The following is a 23688-nucleotide window of genomic DNA, read 5'->3' on the forward strand; positions in this document are numbered from 1 at the left end:
TCAAATTGTGATGGTGGCTTGTAGCCTTTCTTTGCAATCCTTCCAGGGAAACGCATCTGGGGGGAAACAGCGAGTCAGAGCCGTATGAGGTCAGTCATCTTCACGATAAATGATTAGGATGTACGGGTGTGAGTCAGTGGAGGTTTATGGATTAATAATTCAAAATTATTTCGGTTCAAATGCCGCCCCGCATTTTCCTCCATCGTGAAACTCGACAAACAGGTCAGGGAAACCAGACTAGAAGCTGATTTGTAGTGAAGTATCCTGTAGATTTTAGTCACATGGCACCAAGCAGGAATACTGAACGTCAATCACAGCTACTTTTCATCGTTGCTTATACAGGTACACTGTATACACAGTGTCTCACAAAACTAGGTTCGCCCTTCACATATCTACAAATGGGACAATGCTGAAGACATGACACTCAGAAACAATGTTAAGTAGTCAGTGTACAGCTTGTGTGAGATTTTAAATTTACTGTCCCCTCAAAATAACTCTCCACAGGGCCATTGATATCTAAACCGCTGGCAACAAAAGTGAACGCACCACTATATGAAACTATCTAAATGGGACTCCAAAGTGTCAATATTTCGTGTCACCACCTGAACCTTCTTGGGCATGGAGCTCAGAAGTTGTTAGGACAGTAAATTTAAACTGCTACACAAGACGCTGTATATGACGTCATACTGTCATTTCGATAATTTCAGCAAACATGATGAACTATTTGCAGAAATGTCAGGGGTGGGGCAAGGCAATATATGACCAGGTATATGCTAAATGTGTTCATGTTTAAGTTGTGGACAAGAACAACATAAAAGAATGAATTCACTAACCTGGCTTTACGCAATTTGCTCTTTCCCCACTGGAGCTGCCCAGTAAGAATGAACATTTTTGACTGTGCCATTAACAGTCACTTTGTACGTCGCTGGAGGTGGGTTTTTTGTTTTTGGTTGAACCTGAGCGTTACCTTGGAAACAGGATGTGAGCCGGCAACAGAGACTCCTTTTGCCTTCTTATGCCTCGCTGACTGACCCCCCTGGCAAATTCACACAAAGACATCCAGCTCACACCTCATTAAAGTTTTACACCACAGTTTCATTTCACTGCAGCTCAAAGGGTGGTTTTTATGGCCCGGACAAAACACAGAAGAGAAACCAAATTCATATACAGACTGGTCCGGGAGGTTATGGTTGCATGTACGAGCTAATTCTGTTCACATCCTTCCCTTTGAACCCCTTGCTCACCATTAATGTAAGACAGAGTCGAGTTTCCAAAACTCACTGTCCGGGAAGACACTTCAGCTCAAAAGTAGCTCTGGCTCCACAGCTTCAAAATTCTGAATGAAAGTCAGTGTGGGTCAGTGCGCTCATGTGTAATCATAAGGAAAGGGCCCGTCACACATCACTGTCTCTCAGAGAACACATCCTTGAACTTCACACACATGATGAAACTTTGAAGCACCAGCCATACATCCATCTTCCTGTGAGCCCATGGTGGCAGTAGTACAACCGTCTTTTACGTCCTTAAAGTCTCAACACCAGGGATGTGTGGCCAAGTATCTTTTCACATCCACACTATGAGGTCAATGAGTCAAAATGAAGCACAGAGGTTGTTGAGATCCATTTAATGATCGACATCAGCATATCTTCTCCAAGAACATTCAACAGAGTCAAATAACCTCTTGTGTTTTACTCAACAAATAATTGTATCATACAAGTGTTATAAGTGTGTACAAATGGACATGTGAATGCGGGCACATTGTTTTTAGCAATTTGGTGTTCAGTTAATCTTTGGACAAAATTAAATTTACTTTCATTGGCCTGCGGTAAATGCACAATTTCTAAGCATGTCATGTCTCAAAACTAACAAACAGCACTATAGATATATTTATATCACTCAGAAACAAGACATTTGCGATCACTGTCAGAATAACTCTAAATAGAGCAGATGTCGACTCACTTTTCTCGCACCAAACAAATCAACAACAAACCTTGAAACACGGCAACACATAAGCAACAAAATATTCAAGAGACACAGGCTGTTATTTTTAACTTCTGTTGTCACCGGGGCAACACAGAACCTCTTGACACCGGCAGTGACTTAATAGTGTAGTTTAACTGCATTTACGTTCGCCAGGCACAAGCGCCTCATGTCCTCCTCCCTGACTTGGTGGATGAAGTGATTGTCTTTATAGACCAAACCGACGCTCACCTATACTGGAAACACGACAGTGAGCTTAGACACATTCAAGTAGCTGCTGAAAAATAACACAAACACTGTTGTTTTACACCCGTCTTCAGAGTTTTTGTTGAGGATTTCCATCTGTCCTCAATTCTTTTAGTTGAATTTACACGCCAGCCACTATTAGGTTCCAGACGTCAAGTCAGTGGTAGGTAGAAAAAAAAGTCAAGTTCCTCCTTTCATTTTTCATGTCTTCTCCCAGACAGAACCCTAACTGATCCTAGTCTTTAATTACTCGTAGCAGTTCTCTTCAGGTTCCAAGGGAATTATGGGAAGTGATAATACAAGTATTTAATTTACATTTTGTAAAACATTGAGATGGTAACCTTAAAAATAGACTTTGAGAAATTACTGTGCCACAGAAGCAGCGTAGATTTAAAGTGGTGTACGAGATTGACTCCGATTAACATTCACTTTTGAGGCAATTAAAAATACTAGTACTGTGTAAAGCATATCAGCCAGAGAGCATCAAAACCTGAGCGTTAGAGTGAGCAATTTCATGTCCCTCGAGGTAAGCTTCATGGACAACTTGTTACATGGCACACCTTTGTACGAGCAGAAAAGATTCTCTAGGAAATGGAGTAGAACGTTACACTTGAATCCATTCTTCTCTCCAACATGTCTTGCAGAGCGTCTGGGGGAACATTAGGTCTGCAAGAAAGTAAAAGTGAGTTAGGAAAGGCTACTGCTGCCTTTTAAATATTTGGCTAAATATTGTTGCATGTTCTTAAATGAGCACAAGAGAGGTCTTTTGGCTCGAAGTCCAAAAACTCTCATTCGTGTCACTCGATTAGTACTAGAAGTCCCAGTCAGTTTCCAATTTTCGTAGCCATCAATTCGGAAACTAATCTCAGCTCTTAAGCTTTCACCAAAGTACATTTCAAGCATTGTCTTTCAGTATCTTGCCAGTCACAAGTCTTACCTCCCAAGTACTTCCTTAGGTCTTGAGAAAGTCTGTGTTCTACATTGCAGTCTTCTTCAGACTAAGATTCAAGTCTCAAGTCATTTCAAGTCATTAAAATCTTCAGAGTCACTTCACATGGAAATCTCTAGTCCCAAACATCAAGTTTTGAGGGATTTATCCATTTTTCTCTCCAAGTCTCTGTTTCAAGTCTTTCCCTTAATTGATGGACTCAAGATAACCTTTGGAAATTGAGAACAAAAAAGTGCTAGGTGATTGGAATGCATTTCAGACACTTCTGAGGTATGTTATCTGACTTGATATGTTCAGTTATTTACAGGCAAAAGCTTGAGTTTTGTTGGGAAACAGCGTCTACAGACACAGTTTGACTTTGTCAGGGGGCTGCAACATTGGCCCAGTGTGTCAAAGTCTGACTCCCCATCCGCTGTGTCACGTCACACCTCTGCCTTCAGAGCTGTCACATTTTCAGTTCCCACTCTGGCCAGCTGGCAGCACCAAGCCAAAACTTAAGTTTAGTGCAACTCATTTTACGAGAAAGAAGCCGGCATCTCAGAAGTCACATTTTGCTGGAAACCATTTTCGGCCAAACGCCGTTGATGAACCTCTTTATTGTGGGGGATTCAAAACCCACCTCTCCAGTCGGTCCGAACTATGATGCTAGACAGTCTCTGAAGTGTGAAAGCCCCGTAAGAGCAAACGCATCATAGCAAGAAAAATATACAGTAATGGTGAGAATCATTTGAATCCCAGTGGTATGACTATTAGACAGTTGTTGTACGTGAGGTATACGTTCCATTGCGAAACACCATGTCAGATCCCATGCATTCTTTAGGGAATTCCATTGGACTGCATGTTGCTTGTCGCCTCACGGCCACAGCGCAGTAATCCACCTGCTCCGCATCCAGTCCAGATTCCAGCCAACGGAAACAAACAATGCGCTGGAAAGACCGTCGGAAATTGTCCGAAACAAAACCATAGAGGATGGGATTGGCCCCACTGTTGGCATAGCTCAGGATGACAAAGAGCTGGGTGACCATGGGGTCTGGCGGGTGGTGGAAAACACTGACCAGCTGGACGATGTAGAAAGGCATCCAGCAGAGGACGAACACAGCCACAACCAGTAGAACCATCCGTGTGATCTTTTTCTCTGACCGTCGACGCTGAAGCCACCCAGCTTTCAACCCCACCGCCCGCATCCGAGCCACCATCAGGCAGTAGCACAAGCAAATAGCGCCCACCGGCAGCAGGAATCCCAAAAGAAAAGTGTAGACCACAAAAGCTTCTGACCAGGCTGCTTCAGGCCAGAGGAAGTTACAGTCCACACCTCCGTCCTGTGCAGGAACTGTGTCAGCAAAGATGATGATGGGGAGGATGACGATGAGGGAGAACCCCCAGACACACACGTTGACCACTTTGGCCACAGTGGGTCTGCGGTAGCGTGCGGCTTTGATGGGATGGACCACGGCGATGTAGCGGTCCACACTCAACACAGTCAGACAGAAGATGGAGGTGAACATATTGATGCCATCAACGCTGAGCACCAGGCGACACATAAGAGAACCAAAGGGCCAATGTCGGACGGCGGCTGACGTGGCCAGGAAGGGAACGCTCAGCATGAAGAGTTCGTCGGCGATGGCTAAGTTGAGGATGTAGATGTTTGTGGCTGTTTTCATTTTGGCGTACTTGAGAATGACATAGATCACCATGGCATTGCCGGTCAGGCCGACACAGCAGACCAGAGCGTAGATAGAGGGGATGATGATTTTACTGGCGTCCGCCTCCTGATAATAGTCATAGTCCATGCTGGAGTTGTAGGGAAACCCAGTGGGATATGACCCATAGTCTGTGCTCCCATTGAATTCCATGACCCTCTCTTAAATCATCTGTTGCTTTGACAGGGTGAAAAGACTCCTGTTCAGTGCTCCTTGTAGACCTTCTTGGTAATTTTCAAGAAAAAAAAAAGTACTTGAAATTGGTTTGACTTTGATTGGCCCAGAGACCTACTGTTCCACCAGGCATCACTTTAGTCCCCAGCCATTTCTAAATAGCCCCCTGTTCGCAGCGTGCACTCCTCACTCCCCTGGTTCTGATTGAAACGTGGCAATCCAACCGGTCAAATCAATCTGTTTCCACTTGAAGGTACGTTGTCTCTCAGCGAGACACTTGCAGCTGTTGTTGAATGATGACAAATGGCAACATCTAGTTGAAGAGCCTTCACCACCACAGCGTCTGCCACTGTCTTAGCACTGATGGAAACCTGTAACGACAAGATGAAATACATTCACTTTTAGACTTAATGGAAAATTTGAAAAGGAAATGATTTCTCCTCGATAGAAAGAAAGACATGAGTTTTCACAGCTTTTTATGACGTGATTAAAAATGTTATGAAAGTTATAACTTTCTGCTCGAACCAAACTTTAATAGAAAAACCACTGTAAATGTTCACATCTCCTTGGTAAACAATGGGAATTTATTGTGCGACTGTCAGTTGAATTCTCTCTTCTCTTCTCATTCAGAGTGAATGACTTCATCACTCTGGACTCGACTTACCTCCTTTCTTTCTTCCCTTCTGCTAACCCACCATGGCCAGTGGGACAATACCTAGGTATTTCATTTTCAAACAATAATGACTGCTCTATGTTTCTGGACTGCGGAACAAAAACAGAATGTCCAATGGAAACTTGGATTTTGGACTTTACTACTTATATCTCTACCTGAAAACTCAACACATTCTCACTCCTTATGCGTTATATACTGACTATTTTCAAGTGTGCTTTTGCATTCTAGAGTGACGCTGCAGCCAGCCTAACATGTTGCTTGTTGACTTTCATTTCAGTAGGCTTTTAACTGAAACATGATTCACCTCTTGCTCTCTATTGTGTCCCTTGTTTTACATAGCACCTTAAATGGTCATGCGCCACCAAGTGACATCTAAGTTAAAGTAGCAATGAGCCAAATGGAATGTTACACGGGAGAAAACTTATTTCACTGCATTGAAAAGCCTCAGCTGACTTGAATGTAGTCACTGTTTGACACATTTGGAGTGAGAAAGTAATGGGTAGCTTGAAAGGCTTTGACAACCATCCAAGGGAGGACCGTTGTCATTCATTCTGCCACATTCAGCATGAATCAGAAAAGTATTCTTCAACAAAAAGTTTTGAGCCTCACAGAAAAAGAGTCTGATATTCACATTTATGGTGCATTGTTTTGGAATGTAGTCCCCTTAAAACTGCACACACTTGTTCCGCTTTGTTTGATAGTCATTCATTCCTGATTGGTAAACTGATCATCTTGGTCACCTGACCAACCCTCCACAGCAACTGTCAGCTCATTATCATAGTGAAATCTCTGGCCCTGACAGTGTTTGTTCAGGGATAAAGGTGAAGTCACTGAGGGCAAAGACAGGGGTGGGTGAGTATGGACTCCGTAGCCACACTGGCACACAGCTTCCATTGCAACTTGGCTAGTGTGGTCCGGTGCACTGTCCTGGTGAAGAAGGGGGTGTGTCTCTTCTACAAGGTGCAGTGACTAAACAATTGCAGCCATCCAACATGGAATCTGTGGCTAAAACATGGATGAATATCAGGTGTGGTGCATTGTACTATCTGGCTGGAGAAAAATATGTGAGGCTCAAAACGTTTTGCTTCTCCCTTGTATGTTAAATTTGGCGCCATGTTTCGCCAGTATTCATATATCAGTCATGTTAGTTTATTGCATGTATTTATTCTCTTTCAAAAGAGAACTACCTAACACCACAACCACGCAGCTGTTGCATTTGCAACTTTCAAATGGGTCATTTAAATGGCTCACTTTGTCCCTTTGAAGTGGATTAATATAAACTATATAAACCAATCAAAGTTGATTATACTGTAATTGGTCATTTGTTTTTTAGTTATTTGTCAATTGAACCAGACTCCCTGGACTGTAAATAGGTGTCGCTAATGTTAGTGCTACAATTGGCATCAGCCTAGGACCAGACCTTGTAAGTCACATGTTGAGCCAAAGACCCTTGAACTGAAGCCATGTAGCGGGAATACAAGAGCTTGATATAAAGTTTGCTCAACATTCCATTCCTTACCAACTGAAGGCACAGCATAAGGTGAACCACCTCCTCTGATGTTGATATGATGCAGTGTTCAAGCTTTGCTAGGTATTCTATTAAACACACGTCTGAATTTCAAATCTCAAAATGACAAGGAAAATCTATGCAGATAGAATGGAATTTGATGAAAGATATGAAAGTGGAAGTCGTAGAGTAGGTATGAGCGCTGGTGGCAGAGGATCATTTATTACATTTACATTTTGGCCATTTGTATGATTAATATGACCAGCCCATTGTGAGGAGCCATTTAGCAGCTTTGGCTGGCATGACCTTCAGTTTTCACGTTGTTTTGTGCTTTAATGAGAGTGTCACACATTTTGCTTGTTCAATTTAACCCTTATAAAATAACATTTTAATGATAAGCCTGTGTGGGAATTTCTGACTTGAAAAAAAAAACAGATGGGAACAAATAAAATTCTTCTTCAGCTGAGATGATTTTTAAATAAAAAAAAAAAAATATATATATATATAAGAACACAGAAATGACAATTTGTTGTCAAGCAAGCCATGAAAGTTGTGCAGTCTCAGAGGTCATGGAGACCTCAATTATCATCCACGCTGCACACAGAAGAGGTTCTGAGTGTGTTCAATAAGTTCATGAGTGGAGCTGAATGATCATCATGTGTTGATCTTTTCTCAGAAACAATATTTCATGAATACAAAGTGCTCACTTGAGACAGAATCATTCATTGGAGTCATCTCCACTGTCAGCAGACAAAAGGCTTTGTTGTTTGGTTCGATACATATAAAACATTCAGTGGTTGTCTGTTGGCTGTGTGCCAGACCTGTCTGTGCATCACATTCGTGTAGGAGCAAGACATGAAACAAAAACAAAAGCAAAAGCGTGCAGCGCATCTTGACAGATGTTGACAAAGGAAAAGCGTTTTGGCATCGATAAAAACATCCGCATCTCAGTTGCCTGCCTGGATTTCCAGAGTATGAAATACAAAAGTGTTTCTTTTTTTTTTTGGTTTTATTTGCAGAGAGAGAAAAAAAATCTTAGTGAACAGGCCCATTGGTTTGGAGGATTAAGGCGTGAGTCACTGCTCCTCTTCAGAGTGCGGACTCTGTAAAATTCCATTGCAGTTGCACCACTTTAAGTCATTTTCAACATCAGCTGGTAAATCATAGAAAAGCTTGAATTCCTCAGTGGGTGTTTTCAGATCAGTGGTCACGGCTGAGTTGGCGCCCATATTCTCTGTGAGCTGCTCCACATTCAGTCAGAAGGGGGGTGGGATGGGAGCAGCTAAGAATTGGACAGTTCAGGAATGTGTCACTTGTTTGTTTTTAACATTTAATAAGAGAATTCCAGAAGTCCATTTGCACAAAAGACACAGTATTGGAGTAAGACAAAAAAGGACCACAACAAAAACAGATTTCCATTTAGAAGCCAATCAATGCGCAGACTACCGTATTTTCCCGACTATAAGCCGCTACTTTTTTCTCGCGGTCTGAACCCTGCGGCTTATAAAACAATGCGGCTAATATATGGATTTTTACAGGGATATTCCAATCAATCGGCCACCGATTATGAAAGGCTGAACCTTGTGATCTGTGAATGCCGACCACTGCCTGTCATTGCCGGTCACAAAATGCGAGGCACCGCCCGCGGTTTGTGATGCGTCCGGTCCTCCCTCCCGACTCTCCACTCGCTTGGCAACGGCCAAGCGAGTGGTATTTCAGTCTGTCATGTCAAGTTTGCATCCTGCAGCACATGCACGTTAAAAGGCGCCAACGCCACGAATTCAATACGATATTTAAAACACCAGCACTTGACAGAGCACAGTGAGTTTTCTGGTGCTCATGAAAGTGAAACTACAGGAACTAGCAGTCACTCGCGGACACTCGCCGGTCTGAGCGTGACATTCAGAACGCGAAGCATATTGCCCGAGAAATAATCATTAATTTCACCGCGCCAGATGAGCAGCCTTTCTCAGGTGTCGTTTTAAGACGGAATCAACCGCGGCCGAATCCGCTGCTGTCTTGTGTGTGTCAGATGCAGCGTTCGCTGTCCACCACCTGAATCTGAAACGTTTGCAACCGTCCAGAGTGAGAACTTCCATGAAAGAGGTTGAAGACAGATGCTTCAGCTGAGTGCGCTTCCTGTCTTTCAGAGCACCCCTAGTTTACATCACATCAAACCGATGACATCATGGGCGTTTTATTTACCTTTAAAGCGCTCAAATTGCGCTGTCAGAGACGATCTACTGGAGGGTGAAAACAGCGCTTTCTGAACACTTTAAATGTAATTTAATGTATGTTCATGACTGGAGTTCAGAACATTGGCAAGATTGTTTCATGAGTCAGTCTCGACACTGGACCCCGTTTTCAAAACTAGTACCAGAGGATCGCTAGAAGTGATCCTCATGCATTTTCTGTGGCGCAGACAGCAACGGTGCACCCGCGGCTTATAGACTGGTGCGGCTTATGTATGAAAAAGATCAATTTTCCTTCTTAGATTTGGTGGGTGCGGCTAATATTACGGTGAGCTCTGTAGTCCGGAAAATACGGTAATGCTCTTCTAAAAATGTGGAGGTGCCAAAGAAAAGACAGTGATGGAAACAAATATTAATGCTGTAACATCCATTCTCTGTGTAGTAGGAGCATCTGAGGAAGTGAGAGGATTTTTGAGTAAACCCAAATCCCTGTGCACCTTAAGCCTCACAGCACTTTGAAGTAGAGTCTTGGACAAAATAGGAGCAATTTAGGTTTTGCGCCACGATTAAGTAAGACGTGTCCACATCTTTAAACTGCCACTCAGGAAAATGAATCGCCCCTCTTCTTTTTCTCCTCAGACTCAGCCCAGACTATGCGCAGATCTGATCTTTTCACTAAACCCAGCGTCTGACCTGAGATCCCCTCCTATGGCACAGGATTTAAAACAGTGCCACAACTGGATTTCTGAGAAACACAGAGGAATTCTTGCCCACTGGCTTCAAAAGCCGGGTCTGTTTTTCAGTCTCATTGTTTAAAAATACATGCTTGAGTTAAGATACGTGCTTGAATGTGGAATCAAAACTTCTATGTGACTGAGGGGAAAAGACGAAGATCTGTGCTGTCTGTACTATGTCGCCTTCCAGCTTCCACAGCCATAATAATTGGCATCAACATTTTAAAAACACGTCTGCTCCTAATCATGTTTTTCACCACGCTATGTTTCTCATTTTCCTAAAATTGAGTCATCTCCGTTCACCATGATGCAACATTAAACAAATGGCTCATTCCTATGGAAGACAGGAGTGTAGGGTGTTTGGGGGAAGTGAAGATCGCAGGCAGAGTTTCCACATAGGATTTGGCCTGGTGACTGAGCACTACAAGCTGCTGCTTCTGCTTCACAGCAACAGTGATGATAAGAGACTTGCTCTGAGTGACAGTCAAGTTGGCATTCGTCTTCTGTCGACACTGAAAATACAGTGCACGCATGGTAGCCAGTGACTATCATGAGGTTTTAAAGCTTTTGGAAACTAGAGTTGCCTCAGAGACTTCCATGCTTGTCTTTGCCTCTCACCCTAGACCGAATGGCTAACCTTAACCAGGACCTAAACTAAACTTGAATTCAGTTATAATGGCCCAGTTAATTTGAGGTTTTAATCCTGAAATTGAGGCTTAAACTTGTGGGGACTGGCAAAATGTGCCCACAAATGTATACGGTCCCCACAAGTAGGTGTGTTTCTAAGAACTGGTCCCCACAAGTATAGCTATGCAACTTCACAGCAGCATGCAATGTAGAGTATGCTTTTCGAGCGTGGGAGGAAAGCGGAGAACACAGAAGGAGAAAGGAAATGTTACTGCTGACCATGAGTGGACCAACTTGAAAATGTATACACTGACCAACAACAGTTTAGGTGCTAAAAAGTATCACAATAAACATCCTCCGGCATGCATATCACATGGCAAGGGGAGATCGATGTGAAGAATAACTGCAGACACTATTTACTATTTAGCCAGTGAATCAAAAGCAATCAAGCAATACATGTTCTAACAAACTCGGCGCTAGATGACGAATACAGCACGACTCCACACAAACATTATAGACGCCGGGTAGTAAAGGGTCTGATCGGGTCCGTGTATGATTCGTTCATTCAAAAACAACTTGCTTTTTGTTTGATGGAATTTGTTTATAAAACGAATCATGAAAAACCAGCCATTATTTTGTTTTGTTTGTATCATTTCAATTTTCGAATCACACACGGACCTGATCGCTGTCTGGGCGGACAACATTGTTCAAAAACAAACTCGCAAACTCCCAGAACACTGAGATGTGCAGCTGCAGGAGACTGGCGATGGGGTACAGGAGCTCAGCTCAGCGGTCCAGGACTGGCTGTGTGTGAAGGTGATGGAAAGCTAGCATGTTTTCTCCTTTATTAGGCTGATAAACATCTCATTTGATTGATTTGAATAAATAAATAATGGTGGGCTTTATCTATTGCTCTGCTGTTGCAACGCTCGTAACTGCTCAGCTGTCTGCACGAGGAAAACAGCTCAGAGGAAAGAGGTTGGTTTTTCTGAAGTTGCTGAAGATGACTATTCATGGATAATTTTGTCGTCTGGATCTGAAGATCACTGACAGAAAAATCTGCTATTGTCAGTAATGTCTCTCACTTTGTTCCACCAGTTGTACAAGCAGCGTAGGTCAGTCAAGACGGTTGATGTTATACATCTTGTTTCCGCTATTTTATTTTATTTTTTTGTAAAAGAAACATGACAACACTTTTACTTTTGGCTGTGAAACACCACATTCTGTTACAGCCGTGGTGGAGGTCCATCATCAGATCATATCTGAGTTAAGAAGTGACAGAGAAACAAGGTGGTCAAGCTGATAGTCGTAAATGGATTCAGGCTCATGTGGCCAGGTTGATGATGACTTCCTTGCTTCGCCATGGTTCACAAACCAGCTATTTTGCGCAGAGCGCCGCCAGCTGAGGAGAAAAAAAAGGACATCGCCTGAGGCGCTGATGTGCGAGGCTGCACAGCAGGGGGCGAAACAGACTGAGGCCACTCGAGACAGAACCCAAAGACTGTTAGGTTCTAGTTTTAGATCACTAGTTGACACGTAGATAAGAAGGCACGGTTTATTGGTTTAAGGAAACAGCAGTAACATTTCAGAACCACAATGTTGCTAACCAAGCCTCACACACACACTTCAATCTGAAGCACGACTCTGATGTGTGAATAATTTACAGCAATATTAAAGCTTAATACCTGATCCAACTGAGTTTTAAATCTGACACAGACATCACTATCCCCATACTGTGGCGGGAACTATACTTAAAAGGAAACAGACAGGTCTTCTCTGAATATTTGATTATATTGACAAACTAGCAAGTTAACTTTAAACCATAAAGTTGGTGGCAGCTCCAGAGGGTGACGGTGCTGCACCATCACACTGATTCCGTAACTCTTTGTCAAACATGTTAACCATTTGGTACGTGCGCCGCATCCAATATACTGTAGCTATTTCAGCATTCATATACACCTGTGCCTGTGACCACTGAAGTAAAGTCACCTCTGTAAAGATCCAGAGGTGATTCACCACAGCAACTTGACCCAGCTGTCTTAAAAAGTAACTTTGTTGCTTTGATCCTTTCTCAAACTGGGGACTGGACCATTATTTTCTATTCTGTTGATGTTCTATTTGTGGCTGATGCTGACGGTTGTCACAGTGATCCAGAGATGCTGAAACAGCAAAGGCACCCTTTTGTTCGACGTGACAGCATTATTCTCGACTTCATGTACTCTCTCTCTCTCTCTGTCTGTCTCTCTCAATCTCCCTCGCTCTAACCCACCGTCTCTCTCGCTCCTCACACGCACACAGGCGTGCACACATAGAGCCAGGAGCTCTGTGGAGAATGACTGTGTGCTATTCTGAAGCTGGCTGGGTAGAGTGCCCGGCTGTATCGAAGGAGTGAAAGACTGATCTGGACTTGCAACTTGGTCTTCTCATTCATTGTGTACTCCCCCAAAAGGGTCCAGCTTATTCTGCTGACTACACAGCACACAGGAAGACTTTGAATGTCTTTTGCAGCTGATGAAATTCGAAATGGAAAGTCAAAATTTAAAAACAAGGTTGTAGAATTCAAAAATGTTTAATGAAGACAGAAGAGAGAATTTTAATAGCAATTGGGACATTATTGAATTGCTAAATCCTCTCTAGTGAAGCAGAATCAGCTGGGAATGCATGCACTAGAGAAGACAATCATAATAACAAAATAGAAACAAAATAAAGTAAGGATGAACGATGCACGCAATGTTTTGACTGATAGAGAAACAAAGAAAATCTTTGGTGGCTGGAGGTTCTGGGCTGGATGGACCTCAGCCTCCTCCCACTTCAGTCCATGACTCATCACCTTCTCCGCAGAGCGGATGATACGCTGCGGTCTCTATAGCTGTCGCAGCAGTGTACCAGATGCTGATAGAAGAGCTGAGGAAATACAACAGAGAGTACATGTACAGTGTCTATCCGTTTGGCTTTGCCAATGAGGGAGGTGATGTCAAGCTCCCATTTGAGCTCCATGGGAGCAGAAGACAGAAGTGGCTGGGCAGCCACACTGGATGAAGTTCAAGCTGTGGTCGTCCAGGATGTGGTCCCCGCACCACGGAATTCACTTATTTTGGCAGCTGTGTGGCAGGTTCAAATGTACTCTTGTGCCCCATGATGAATTGCCATCACAAAGCACTTCAGTGAGACGATTGCATCTTCATGTGTAGATGAATTGGCCCGGTGTCCTCTGTAGAGCTCGCAACAGACTTCCAAGGCAATGGAAAGACATGACATTCTGACTGATCACTGCATCACAGTGGAGTACAAGAAGAGGTGCCTGTGTCCCGCGTCTCTGGTGTCCTGTGACACAGGACATGCCCCTCCACGAGAGTCACACGGGCACAAAGCTGACTGTTTGAGGTTCCTGTATTTGTCACTTGTGGTGCAGAGACAGCTCCAGGTTCACATGCTGCATTCTGCCCGTCACACAGCCCGTGATCCTTCTGCAGGTGGAGTCAGGGACATTGGACTCAGCATTCACTGCATTGGTGATTAGAGATAGAGAGTGTGGATGCCCAATTTGCGATACTTATTTGTACTTTCATCTTATGCTTTCGATCTCTTTGACAGAGTGGGCCAATATCTTTATAGGGTGGTAGGCAGGCGATTCCCTGGATAGAACAATAATCTATCACTGGGCTCATTTCAACTAAGACCAGGTCTCCCTGAGATGCAGGACTTCCTGTGAAAGTTTCCACGGAAGGAGCCTGTGCTAGTTATGCTAAATAACATAGGTGACTGAACAGGGAGGAGATCAACAGTCAGCAGACAGTGATTTCATCCTTGTCTGGCACTGGTGCATCTCACAATCCCTTAACTAGGGCAGTGGCGGATGTAAGGGAGGTCTGAGTCACTGAATGGGAATCATTTGAAATATTTTTATATTGTCTTTATCCAAAGCAACATGCAATGACTGCTGCCTGCATTGGAACACTCAGCCTGCAGGGTCAGATAGATGCCAGGCCTGGGTCTCACCTGCCTCTCACTGACCGATTTGAATCTGTTCTAGTGATGCTTTTAACCCGTGTCGCAGCCATGACGATGACGCCAGGTGAAAAAGAATATTTGAGAAAAAGCTTCAAATAGATTTTCTGCAAAATCGGCTCACTTTGTCGTGAGTACTGGGCTCCTACATTCTTTATGCAGAAAAAAAAACTGCCCACAACTTTTTTTTTTTCCACCACTAATGGGAACACCGTCTACACAACCCAGATGGAACATTCTGACCTCCCAAAATGAGTGTGGGTGATGAGCTGAGAGGTGCAGGTCTGCGTCGCAGCCTGGGAACGATGGAGTCACAGACAGTGGTGATGAATTTAACAACTCTGTCGTCAGAGAATTTAACATTAGTTTGATTCCTGACATGGCTTTAGTCACTCAGTGTTTCCTTTCGCACATTTTTCTGTTCCCACACGTCACTTGGAGCGCTAGATTTCCAGTGATGGTGTCCGACAGTGTCGTCACCCCCTCGGTGCAAAGTCCTGTCTCTGTTCTGCCAAAGCTTGTAATGGCTCGTCTGCTGCCTGATGATTTATTATTTTAATCCATCCAGTTTGATCAAAGATTTATGGAAGATATTTTGCTGTTTCAGCATATGTTGTGTTAAAGCATTTTCAAACATACCCTGCAGATACAAGCTTGTTTGCGTTGAAGACAGCTCTTGCATACGTTTATCATTTTATCACAGAAATCGTTTTTTAAAAAAGAATTGAAACAGATTCCTGAAACCTGCTTCCGGAGGTGCCAGCTTGAAAGCCTAACCCTCCCGGGAAGCATCTCCAGCTATTGAGCGTTTGTCTGACTCTAAGGCCAAATGGACCCGTTGGGCTTTTACAGCACTTGATGTCATTATCAGGCATCCTGTGGCAAACCCTGCTGAGGAGTGCAGCCTCCATAATACATCGCATTTTCTTTTTTATTCTCTCTCCGATGTCGCGTCTGACTCATTTTACAGTACGTCCCTGAATTAACACCTCATTCTCTCCCTTCAGCTACAGACGTTTTTCATTTCATGGCCATCAAAGGTCCTCCTCAATCAATTACAGAGTTAATGACGGCCTTCCACATGCTCTGTTGGTGATTCAGACACATTTTTCATAAAGTCATTGCCATTAAGAGCAACATAAAAGCCACTTTATGCAATACTGCAGGTGATTCTAAACACATTCTATACACAGCTCAGATGGTGAAGTGGTGGGCCTGTGACTCAGAGTCTGCTGGTCCAATCCAGGCTCCAGAGGTGTGTGTGCCCTTGTGGCCCAGAGCAAGACACTTAACCCTGGTTTGTTCCAGCCGACTGCTCTCAGCGTGGTTGTGTTCATGCATGGGTGAATGGGTAGACTCAACCTGGCCAAAACACGAATTGCTCAGCTGCAAGTACTAGCTGCAAACTCGGCAAAGCCTCAGGGCATGTTGGCATATCGGCAAAGGTGCATAAGATCTGTGCCATGGCACAGATGCTGCACTCACTTTTCTGCCGGTCATATCAAAACCGCTATGTATAGTAGTAGTTCCATAAAAGACCTAGGCCCACAGAACCCAACCACTTGAGCCCCATAGCCCTAAGATTCACAATAGTGAAATGTGTGGAGAAACTGCTGATGCACATCATCCTTCCACCTGTAACGCCACACCTAGACAGCTAGAGCGGGGAGATGTATGGTGCATCTATATGGTGTGGCTGTCCTCCTGCTGCTTTGGTACCTGAGCATCGTCCACGCCATCCTTCTATACTGTTACACGTTTCTGCTACATACGTTCTGTCACCCACAAACACAGCAGTCCCACACTTCCCACACCCACCTCTCAGAACTAAACAAAAGGTCCATCAGTGACCTAGCCAACACCACTGCACTTGACATCACACAGCCTCTCAACCTCATTCCACTCCCGTCAGGGCGCAGGTACAGTGACATCAAATGCAGGAGAAGCTTGATCCCTGCATCCACAACCGCCTTGAACTGCAGGCCTGGCTCACCTGCTATTGCAGTGTCAGGGGCCTCTCCCTGCTGTCATTGGTTGTTCCTGCCCTGATGTGCATTTCTTATGTCTGTCGAGATGTGTATTAATCGTCTTGTATTGTATCGAAATGTGTACTGTTGGTCACGTCAAGTCTCACCAACAACACAAATACATTGAATTGAATTGAACAGTCAACTCTTTATCAAGTTTTGCCTCTTATTTCTGGTGCTTCAGGAGCTATGAATCGGAGATAACACTAAAAAAACAGTATAAATCTGTCGTTTTCCAGGAGCCAGTCCGGGCAAATGAGAGGAAGGGAGATGAACTCACACAGGGCCTGAAAAACGCTGACATACATTCCAACATAACTGAACAAAATCAGCAACTGACACACACACCCACGATTTTAAAGCCAGAGTGGGGGGAAACGCCCACAAACGCATGGGGCAGGATTTTTTCATGAGCTCATATAACTAACATTTTCAGTGTGCAGATAAAAGAACAGCATTTAACCGCACACTGTTAAAATAGCAAGCGCCAAGCATTATACAAAACATCAATTACACAGTTCATTGTGAGGAATTGTTGCGTCCGCAAATTCAGGGGCCCAGTGGAGCAGATAACATATTCAACTGATAATGAAACGCAGGATGGTTATTTAATGAATCCCTCAGGATGGCGAACAGGGAGCTGTGCGAGATTCCAGGAGCTTGAATGCAAATGCTCATGGTTGCAAACGTCACACAACAGTACAGTTGGAGAACAGTCCCAGCAGTTTCTGAAACATCTCCAAAACCCTTTTGCAGCAGTTCTGACGAAACACTACTGCTTTTATATTTAATTTTCAACTTCTGTAGGGATTTATAAGATACAGAAGACAGGACTTTAAAACGCCCCGTAGACTCAGTTATTTAATCCAGGTGGCTGAGGTGCCAACATGCATTGACTCAATATTGTTTTACAAGTTTGCTTCTCTCTTGCCAACTTGGATGTTCAGACACTACTGTGTCCACTGGCTCTGAAGATCTCAGTGGACACAGACGGCCTATCAAGAAGAGCTTTCCATAATATTGGGTGAACATTTCATCATGGGTGAAAATAAGCTGCTTGGCAGAGGTCTTTTAAAGAGTCTGCGATGTGAATGTTTTGTTCTCTGTATTCCACACTATTCAATAACATTTTTTGTTTCCATATAATATGCCATAAACTACATTGTGATGCAGACAAGTGCAATGCTCGGTTGCTTTAAGTGGGTCAAACACTGACGCCAGCAAATGAGGAATCAACTCTGAAAACTGAAGCAGAGGAATTTGCAAGAGCAAATTCTCACTAGTTTCTGAGGATGAAGAGCAATGAAGAGCAGAATCATGTTGCATATATACACGCACACCATCGTAAAAAAAAATATATATATGTGTGTGTGTGTGTGTGTATATATATATATATACACAGATTCAACAGATTCAATGCTGTAGATTATATGATAGAATTTCATACGCCCTACTCATGCGTCATTCCAGAACCATATTAGGGACCTGTTAACGTGTAAGCTTGCTCTTTTATATCATCTTTATTGTGAGACAAGAAAGAAAAAAAAAAATTCAATCATTCTTTTTGTGTCTGAAAATGTAACACTGCGCTCCACGACAAAAGCACCAGCTGCTGAGCTTTTATCGTAATTGTCGCGCAGCACGTTCTGTTAACCACTGACCTTCCGCGCATGAAACGCTTGCAAATTGTGATGCTGAAACTAAATGTGCAGCAGGAGACGCTGCAGGGCTAATTATTCATCCCATGAAGCCTTCACCACTGTTTAATCTTTTGCAGTTGTCCACAGCACGTTCAAATCGTCGCAGCAAGAAAAGAATATGTTTTACAACATACATTTTAATTCTAAAGGCAAACATGAAACAACATCTTTACGTTCACAAAAAAAAGAAAAACATTCAAAGATAGACACATAAATAATAAAGGATTTCACCATACAGCAGGGATTGCAGGGAGTAGGATCAATCCCAGCTGAGATCTGGCAAAGTGTGTGATAATTATCGTACTGTACATTATTTTCACTTCATTAAACAGTCAGTTTTGGACTTGTTGTCATTCAATTCAGCTCCGCACAAGCCATTGTTGTGCTGTCTTGCCTTGAGATGTCCAGATGTTTATTTTTCTGGCGACAGCGCTACTGTATCATCAGCAGTCTCACAGTTGCTTCTCTCCTATTGTCTCGTCTGCTCATCAGCTTCATCACGCCACTTGCTCCTCACCAGTGATTCACTTGGACTAAATGAAGACCCTTCCATGTTGGTCCCTCTTTTTTGGACCTAGTACCCCATATGAGGTGGTCAGAGACAATGTTTTCCTGACTTGGCTGTATAACCCATAACTAAAATATCCTGCACTAACCTCTGCACTAACACTGTGACAAACTGAATGAAGGAAGAAGCTACAAGTGTAGAGCAGCTCGGTCGCCTTCGCCTGACCCACAGCTGAGAGTCCACAGTTGTTAGGTAACAGGAAAAATTTGAATTTCTTCCCCTGGCTGACACCAAGGTGTGACCGTTCTCATCACACATCAACGGCTGCTGTTGTTGTTAAATGCAAGACAGTCACTTTATTTCACCATTAAAAGAAAGAAAGAGGATGGTTTCTGCCAGGTGGGCCACACACAGAGAGAGACCCCTAGTGGTCCTAGAGCACCAACCCATGTCGCCTCTTTTTTTCCTGCATACGAAAAGTGCCCCCTTTTTTTTTTTTCAACCTTTTTTGTCTTCAGTCTTGGAAAAAAAGGTCTCTCTCATCACATCCATGTATTCAATTTAGAAGTCTTAGAGGCACATGACAAGTCATATGCAAATGAGGTCCAAATGTTGCACCCGGAGAACATTTTTATATTGAAAGGGACACAATAAAGTTGGCTATTTCAGTGACAACAATTATTATTCATATTAGTATTTTTTTTTTGCTATTGAACCCTCTCTTCTGGCTTGAGCACCAGCCCCCCAACATGTTGATCTTGGGTAGCCGGGAGGGGTGGCAGTTGGCAGGATGTGTGTGCGCAGCGTTATTGAGCCGTTGAGTTGAATGACATTAATAATTGTTGCAGTGGTTTGCCGTGTGGTCTAGGGTACGTTTGAGTGATATACCACAACCACTACGGTTGATTATTTTTTAGCAGAACGGTTGCTACATCATATTTCCTGTTTTACTGTAAAAAATGGGAGGGATGGAAAGGGCAGTTTTAAAGGGACGATCATTTCATTGCCACCCGTCCGCATCCCCACTCAACTCCAGCACTGGTTAGGTCTTTGTAGTCACCTGACCGACGGCTGCCAGCCAACCTCAGGCTCTGTGTGCAACAATGCTGACGGACAAACCTCGGATTCTTCACAGTCAGGACGCTTGTTTGAAAATGCAAACATAAATAGTAGAATAGTAAACATCACACTAGTTTTCTGGGTTCATTCTTCAATTCAATCAATTCCGGACTGCTGGGAAATTGGAAGCAAATGTTTATTAACTGCACGCGAGCAACTCATTTACTGTGTTGATCAATTTCACTTAAGAGAGAGAGAGCAGGCGAGAACATGGAGGTTTCATTCAGTTTAGGAGGAAGATGCAAAACTGTAACTGATGTGCAAAAGTTACTTTTTTAAAACAAGGTGGGAGTCGTGTTGTTTAGCATGTTACTTCTCAAAGCAAACAGTCGCGCTTCCTTGAAGCGAGTCTCACTTTGATCTGCAGCTATTACAGTATCTTAATATTATACTATCTTATCAATCTTAATGACCAGTTTGTAAAACCCCAGTCAAATTTGTGCACATTTGCTTTATCTACATGGACCCACACTCAATCACCACAGTACGTCAACTAATTAGTGTCACTTCCTGCATGCTCATTACGCATTTATGAGCCCAGCGGTTGCAAATTCCTCCTGAATTTGGCTCATAGCAGAGACATAACCAACCTCCATCAGCTACATCTGTCAAGAATTGAGCTGCAGTAAAAACCAGGTGATGAGCTGGTGGGGTGTCCAAGGTGTGAATCTTCGTTTCCGTTTGTTGGATTAAACCAGAAAAGACTTTCACAGTAACAGTTCTTTGGTCATAACTTCTGCGCAGCGCACTCACCATTTATCTGGCAGCCGAAACGCTCTTCTTTCCATCAGTCTGATGATGAGGAAGAGGACAGTTCCGTCACTCTGCAGTCCCCCGTCCCTCTTCCAGTCAATCTGGCACTGGCTCTCCCTCGTCTGCCTCCTCTGATGCTGGAGCTGCTTAATGCTGCTGCACTCTCTGCTGCCTCTCCACGTGCTCTCATCGCTCTCGCTCTCTCTCTCTCCCTCTCAGTCTTGACTGTTGGATGTTTCGCACGTTGGCATGTTCTCGCTCTCTCCCTTGCCATTCGCACACCTTGCTTTTTGTCTCCTTCATCTGTAATTCCTCTAGTAGCACTTGCACCACTGGCTGATACATCCGCCCACATTTACCCTGACAAAAGCCTCTGATGCCGTGAAACAGACGAGAAGTTTGATGTGCTGAAAATGGGTCGCTCTGGTGGATAAATAGGAGGAGATGGCAGGAGATCCTCCAGAAGCAAAGTCATACAAGCAAGGAGAGCAATATTACCAGCACTCATTATGCAGACACATACCTCACAGCAGGGGGGGGCGGCTGTTGTGGTGCTGCTATGTCATGCTGAGCTGCTTTGTGGTGCTGTGTCATTGATTATTGCTGAAAAAAAATCGTAAAACCATTACTGACCTCCGCTACCTGCTTAAAACACACGCAGGCAGTTTTTCTTTGGACTTAAATGGGCAACAAGAGAAGCATGTGAAGCCTGTTGGAGGAACAATGATGCGGTCTGATTTGCTGGTGTACCGTCCACAAAGGAGAGATCAGAGCTCATACAAGGACCCGCATGAGAGATCAGCACAAAACCGTGCTTTTTATTTTGTACATTACATAATAAAAGTATTATACATGGCTCAATTGGATAAAGCAACCCAGATTTTATTAGGTTAGACCAACTACTACTACCAATCTAAAGTGGGAGGATAGGTCTAAACCTTTGTGCTGGTCATATCAGAACTCAGCCACCCTGTTCTACCAAACAAACTCCCTCATGTTGCCGTGCCATGTTTTACGTCACTGAACCATAATGAATTGCAGCTCTTTGAAAACAATCTGTAGTCATTTTTATAGCACACAACGCAGCATTAAGAGATTGGATGGGATGTGTTTTCATTTAGACATGGCCAGAACGTCACCGCAGATATCTTCCGTTGAAATCATGTTGTTTTCTCTTGTTTATTGCCTTTAATAATGGATTTTTGTCTCAGTTGACAGTTATATGCTGTCAGCTTAGTCTGTTGCTGTGGTAGTAGTTCATATTTACTGTGTGTGCGCTGAGAAATTAAACTCTGCAGAACAAGACACTTGAGTCTCAGACAATTCTCTTGTGGACTCGAAATGCATTTCACCCCAGAGAACCGCAACTCATCGCATGTTTTCACTGTTACACACCGTTTTCTCAAATCCAGAGCGGGAATGTGCGCGGGCAGATCCCGAGTGGTGCTAAAGCGTTTTTTTTCCCGGCACGAGAAAAGTACCCCTTTTGCTGGAGCCTGTTTTTCTTCATTCCTTCTAAAGGTTTTTTGACATCTAACAGGGGATCCATTTGAGTTGTTGTGAGAACTGTTTCCCGTCCTGCACCACAGCGCTGACAAGCCCCGCCGGAGCCCCTCCCACACCTGGCTATGGTGCGCAGAGCGCCAGTCAAACGGTTCCTCAGACCCGCAGCATCAGACAAACACAGTGTTTGTGCTATCTCCAGCAGGTTAGATAAGTTTCGTCGGGATATTTTTGGATTGTTTAATGTGTTAAACGGTTTCTAAAAAGAACACCATCTGACCCTGTTATTAACTTTGATACATGCCGGATTTTTTTTTTTGCTCTGACCACTATGCCTCGATATGCTGCATGTGCATGACAGAAGTTACAGGCTGAATGTTTATTTCAATCCTCTGATACATTGTGTTACAAGTAATGTGTCATTTGCCTAACCATTATATCACATGGCATCTTATTGACACATTGCATTTAACTTTTATCATGCAGAGAATGAAAAGGAGCAGAGTGAAGAGTGAAGCAGTTCTTATCATTTCTTCCCCCTACAGTGATCCCTCTTTCCTTATTTTTTAGCTTGTGTGTAACACTGTGTTTGTCAGTTTACCTTGATTGTTAATGTGCGTGTTTGTGTCCGTTATTTTGTCTCTTGTTTGATTGTTTGTGTTTTAGGCTGCATCCCAATTCTTCCCATAGACCCTTCGTCTTTGCCCCTTTGACTCAGTTTTGCACCTTCACGCTAGACCAGGGAGTGTCCCAGTTGTCCGTTGGCGGAGGTGAAAGGCTAAGGGGTAAGGTTTGTGCGTGGTTTTGTGTGTGTGTCATACGGCAAGCTAGTGTCTTAAAGGGAGGCAACACCACAGGCGTAAACATTGTTTCATTTGAGTGATCTAGATGGATGTTGTGTTTAATAAAGTCACATTTTCCAGCTCATGCTCGTGTTTAGCCACAGCCGGTCACAAGACCAGAAGCAATAGAAATGAAGGGGTAAATCTTGGGAACGTTTATGAATCCAAATGATCCAGTCCAACAACAACAACAGTAATAATGATTTTATCTGGGCATCAATCTGGAGACTGAGCCCAGATTGCAGCAACTTTCGGGGGCTTTCCTCCAGCACGACACAACCACTGTACTTTCAATTGTCCTTAGGTGTTACAGCTGGGAGCCCCTCGGGCCCCGGCCAAGATCAGCGGAAGAGAATGAATGAACGCATATCCAGGGTTGCAGGATTCACTGGCGCTGCCTTGTCACTTTCATTGTATATTGAAGAGGCAGAGGCAGATCATTGGGT

The 23688-nt window shown here is 43.6% G+C and overlaps 1 protein-coding gene across 1 annotated transcript; it reads right to left on the reverse strand.

Moving 5' to 3' along the window:
- Positions 1-1630: 1630 nt before the first annotated feature.
- On the reverse strand, positions 1631-21031 carry sstr1b (somatostatin receptor 1b). The gene is made up of 2 exons (XM_053859308.1): positions 20898-21031; positions 1631-5420 (listed from the first exon to the last, which is right to left on the reverse strand). Exon 2 carries the CDS (start codon positions 5026-5028, stop codon positions 3925-3927), a length of 1104 nt encoding a protein of 367 aa, XP_053715283.1. The 5' UTR covers positions 5029-5420; positions 20898-21031; the 3' UTR covers positions 1631-3924.
- Between the last annotated feature and the right edge of the window lie 2657 nt (positions 21032-23688).

This window comes from Synchiropus splendidus, chromosome 3, assembly GCF_027744825.2.
Source record: "Synchiropus splendidus isolate RoL2022-P1 chromosome 3, RoL_Sspl_1.0, whole genome shotgun sequence".
Taxonomy (NCBI): domain Eukaryota; kingdom Metazoa; phylum Chordata; class Actinopteri; order Syngnathiformes; family Callionymidae; genus Synchiropus; species Synchiropus splendidus.

Excerpts from the sequence above, each read along its gene's own strand:
- sstr1b (XM_053859308.1), bottom strand. The coding sequence starts at position 5,028 with ATGGAATTCAATGGGAGCACAGACTATGGGTCATATCCCACTGGGTTT.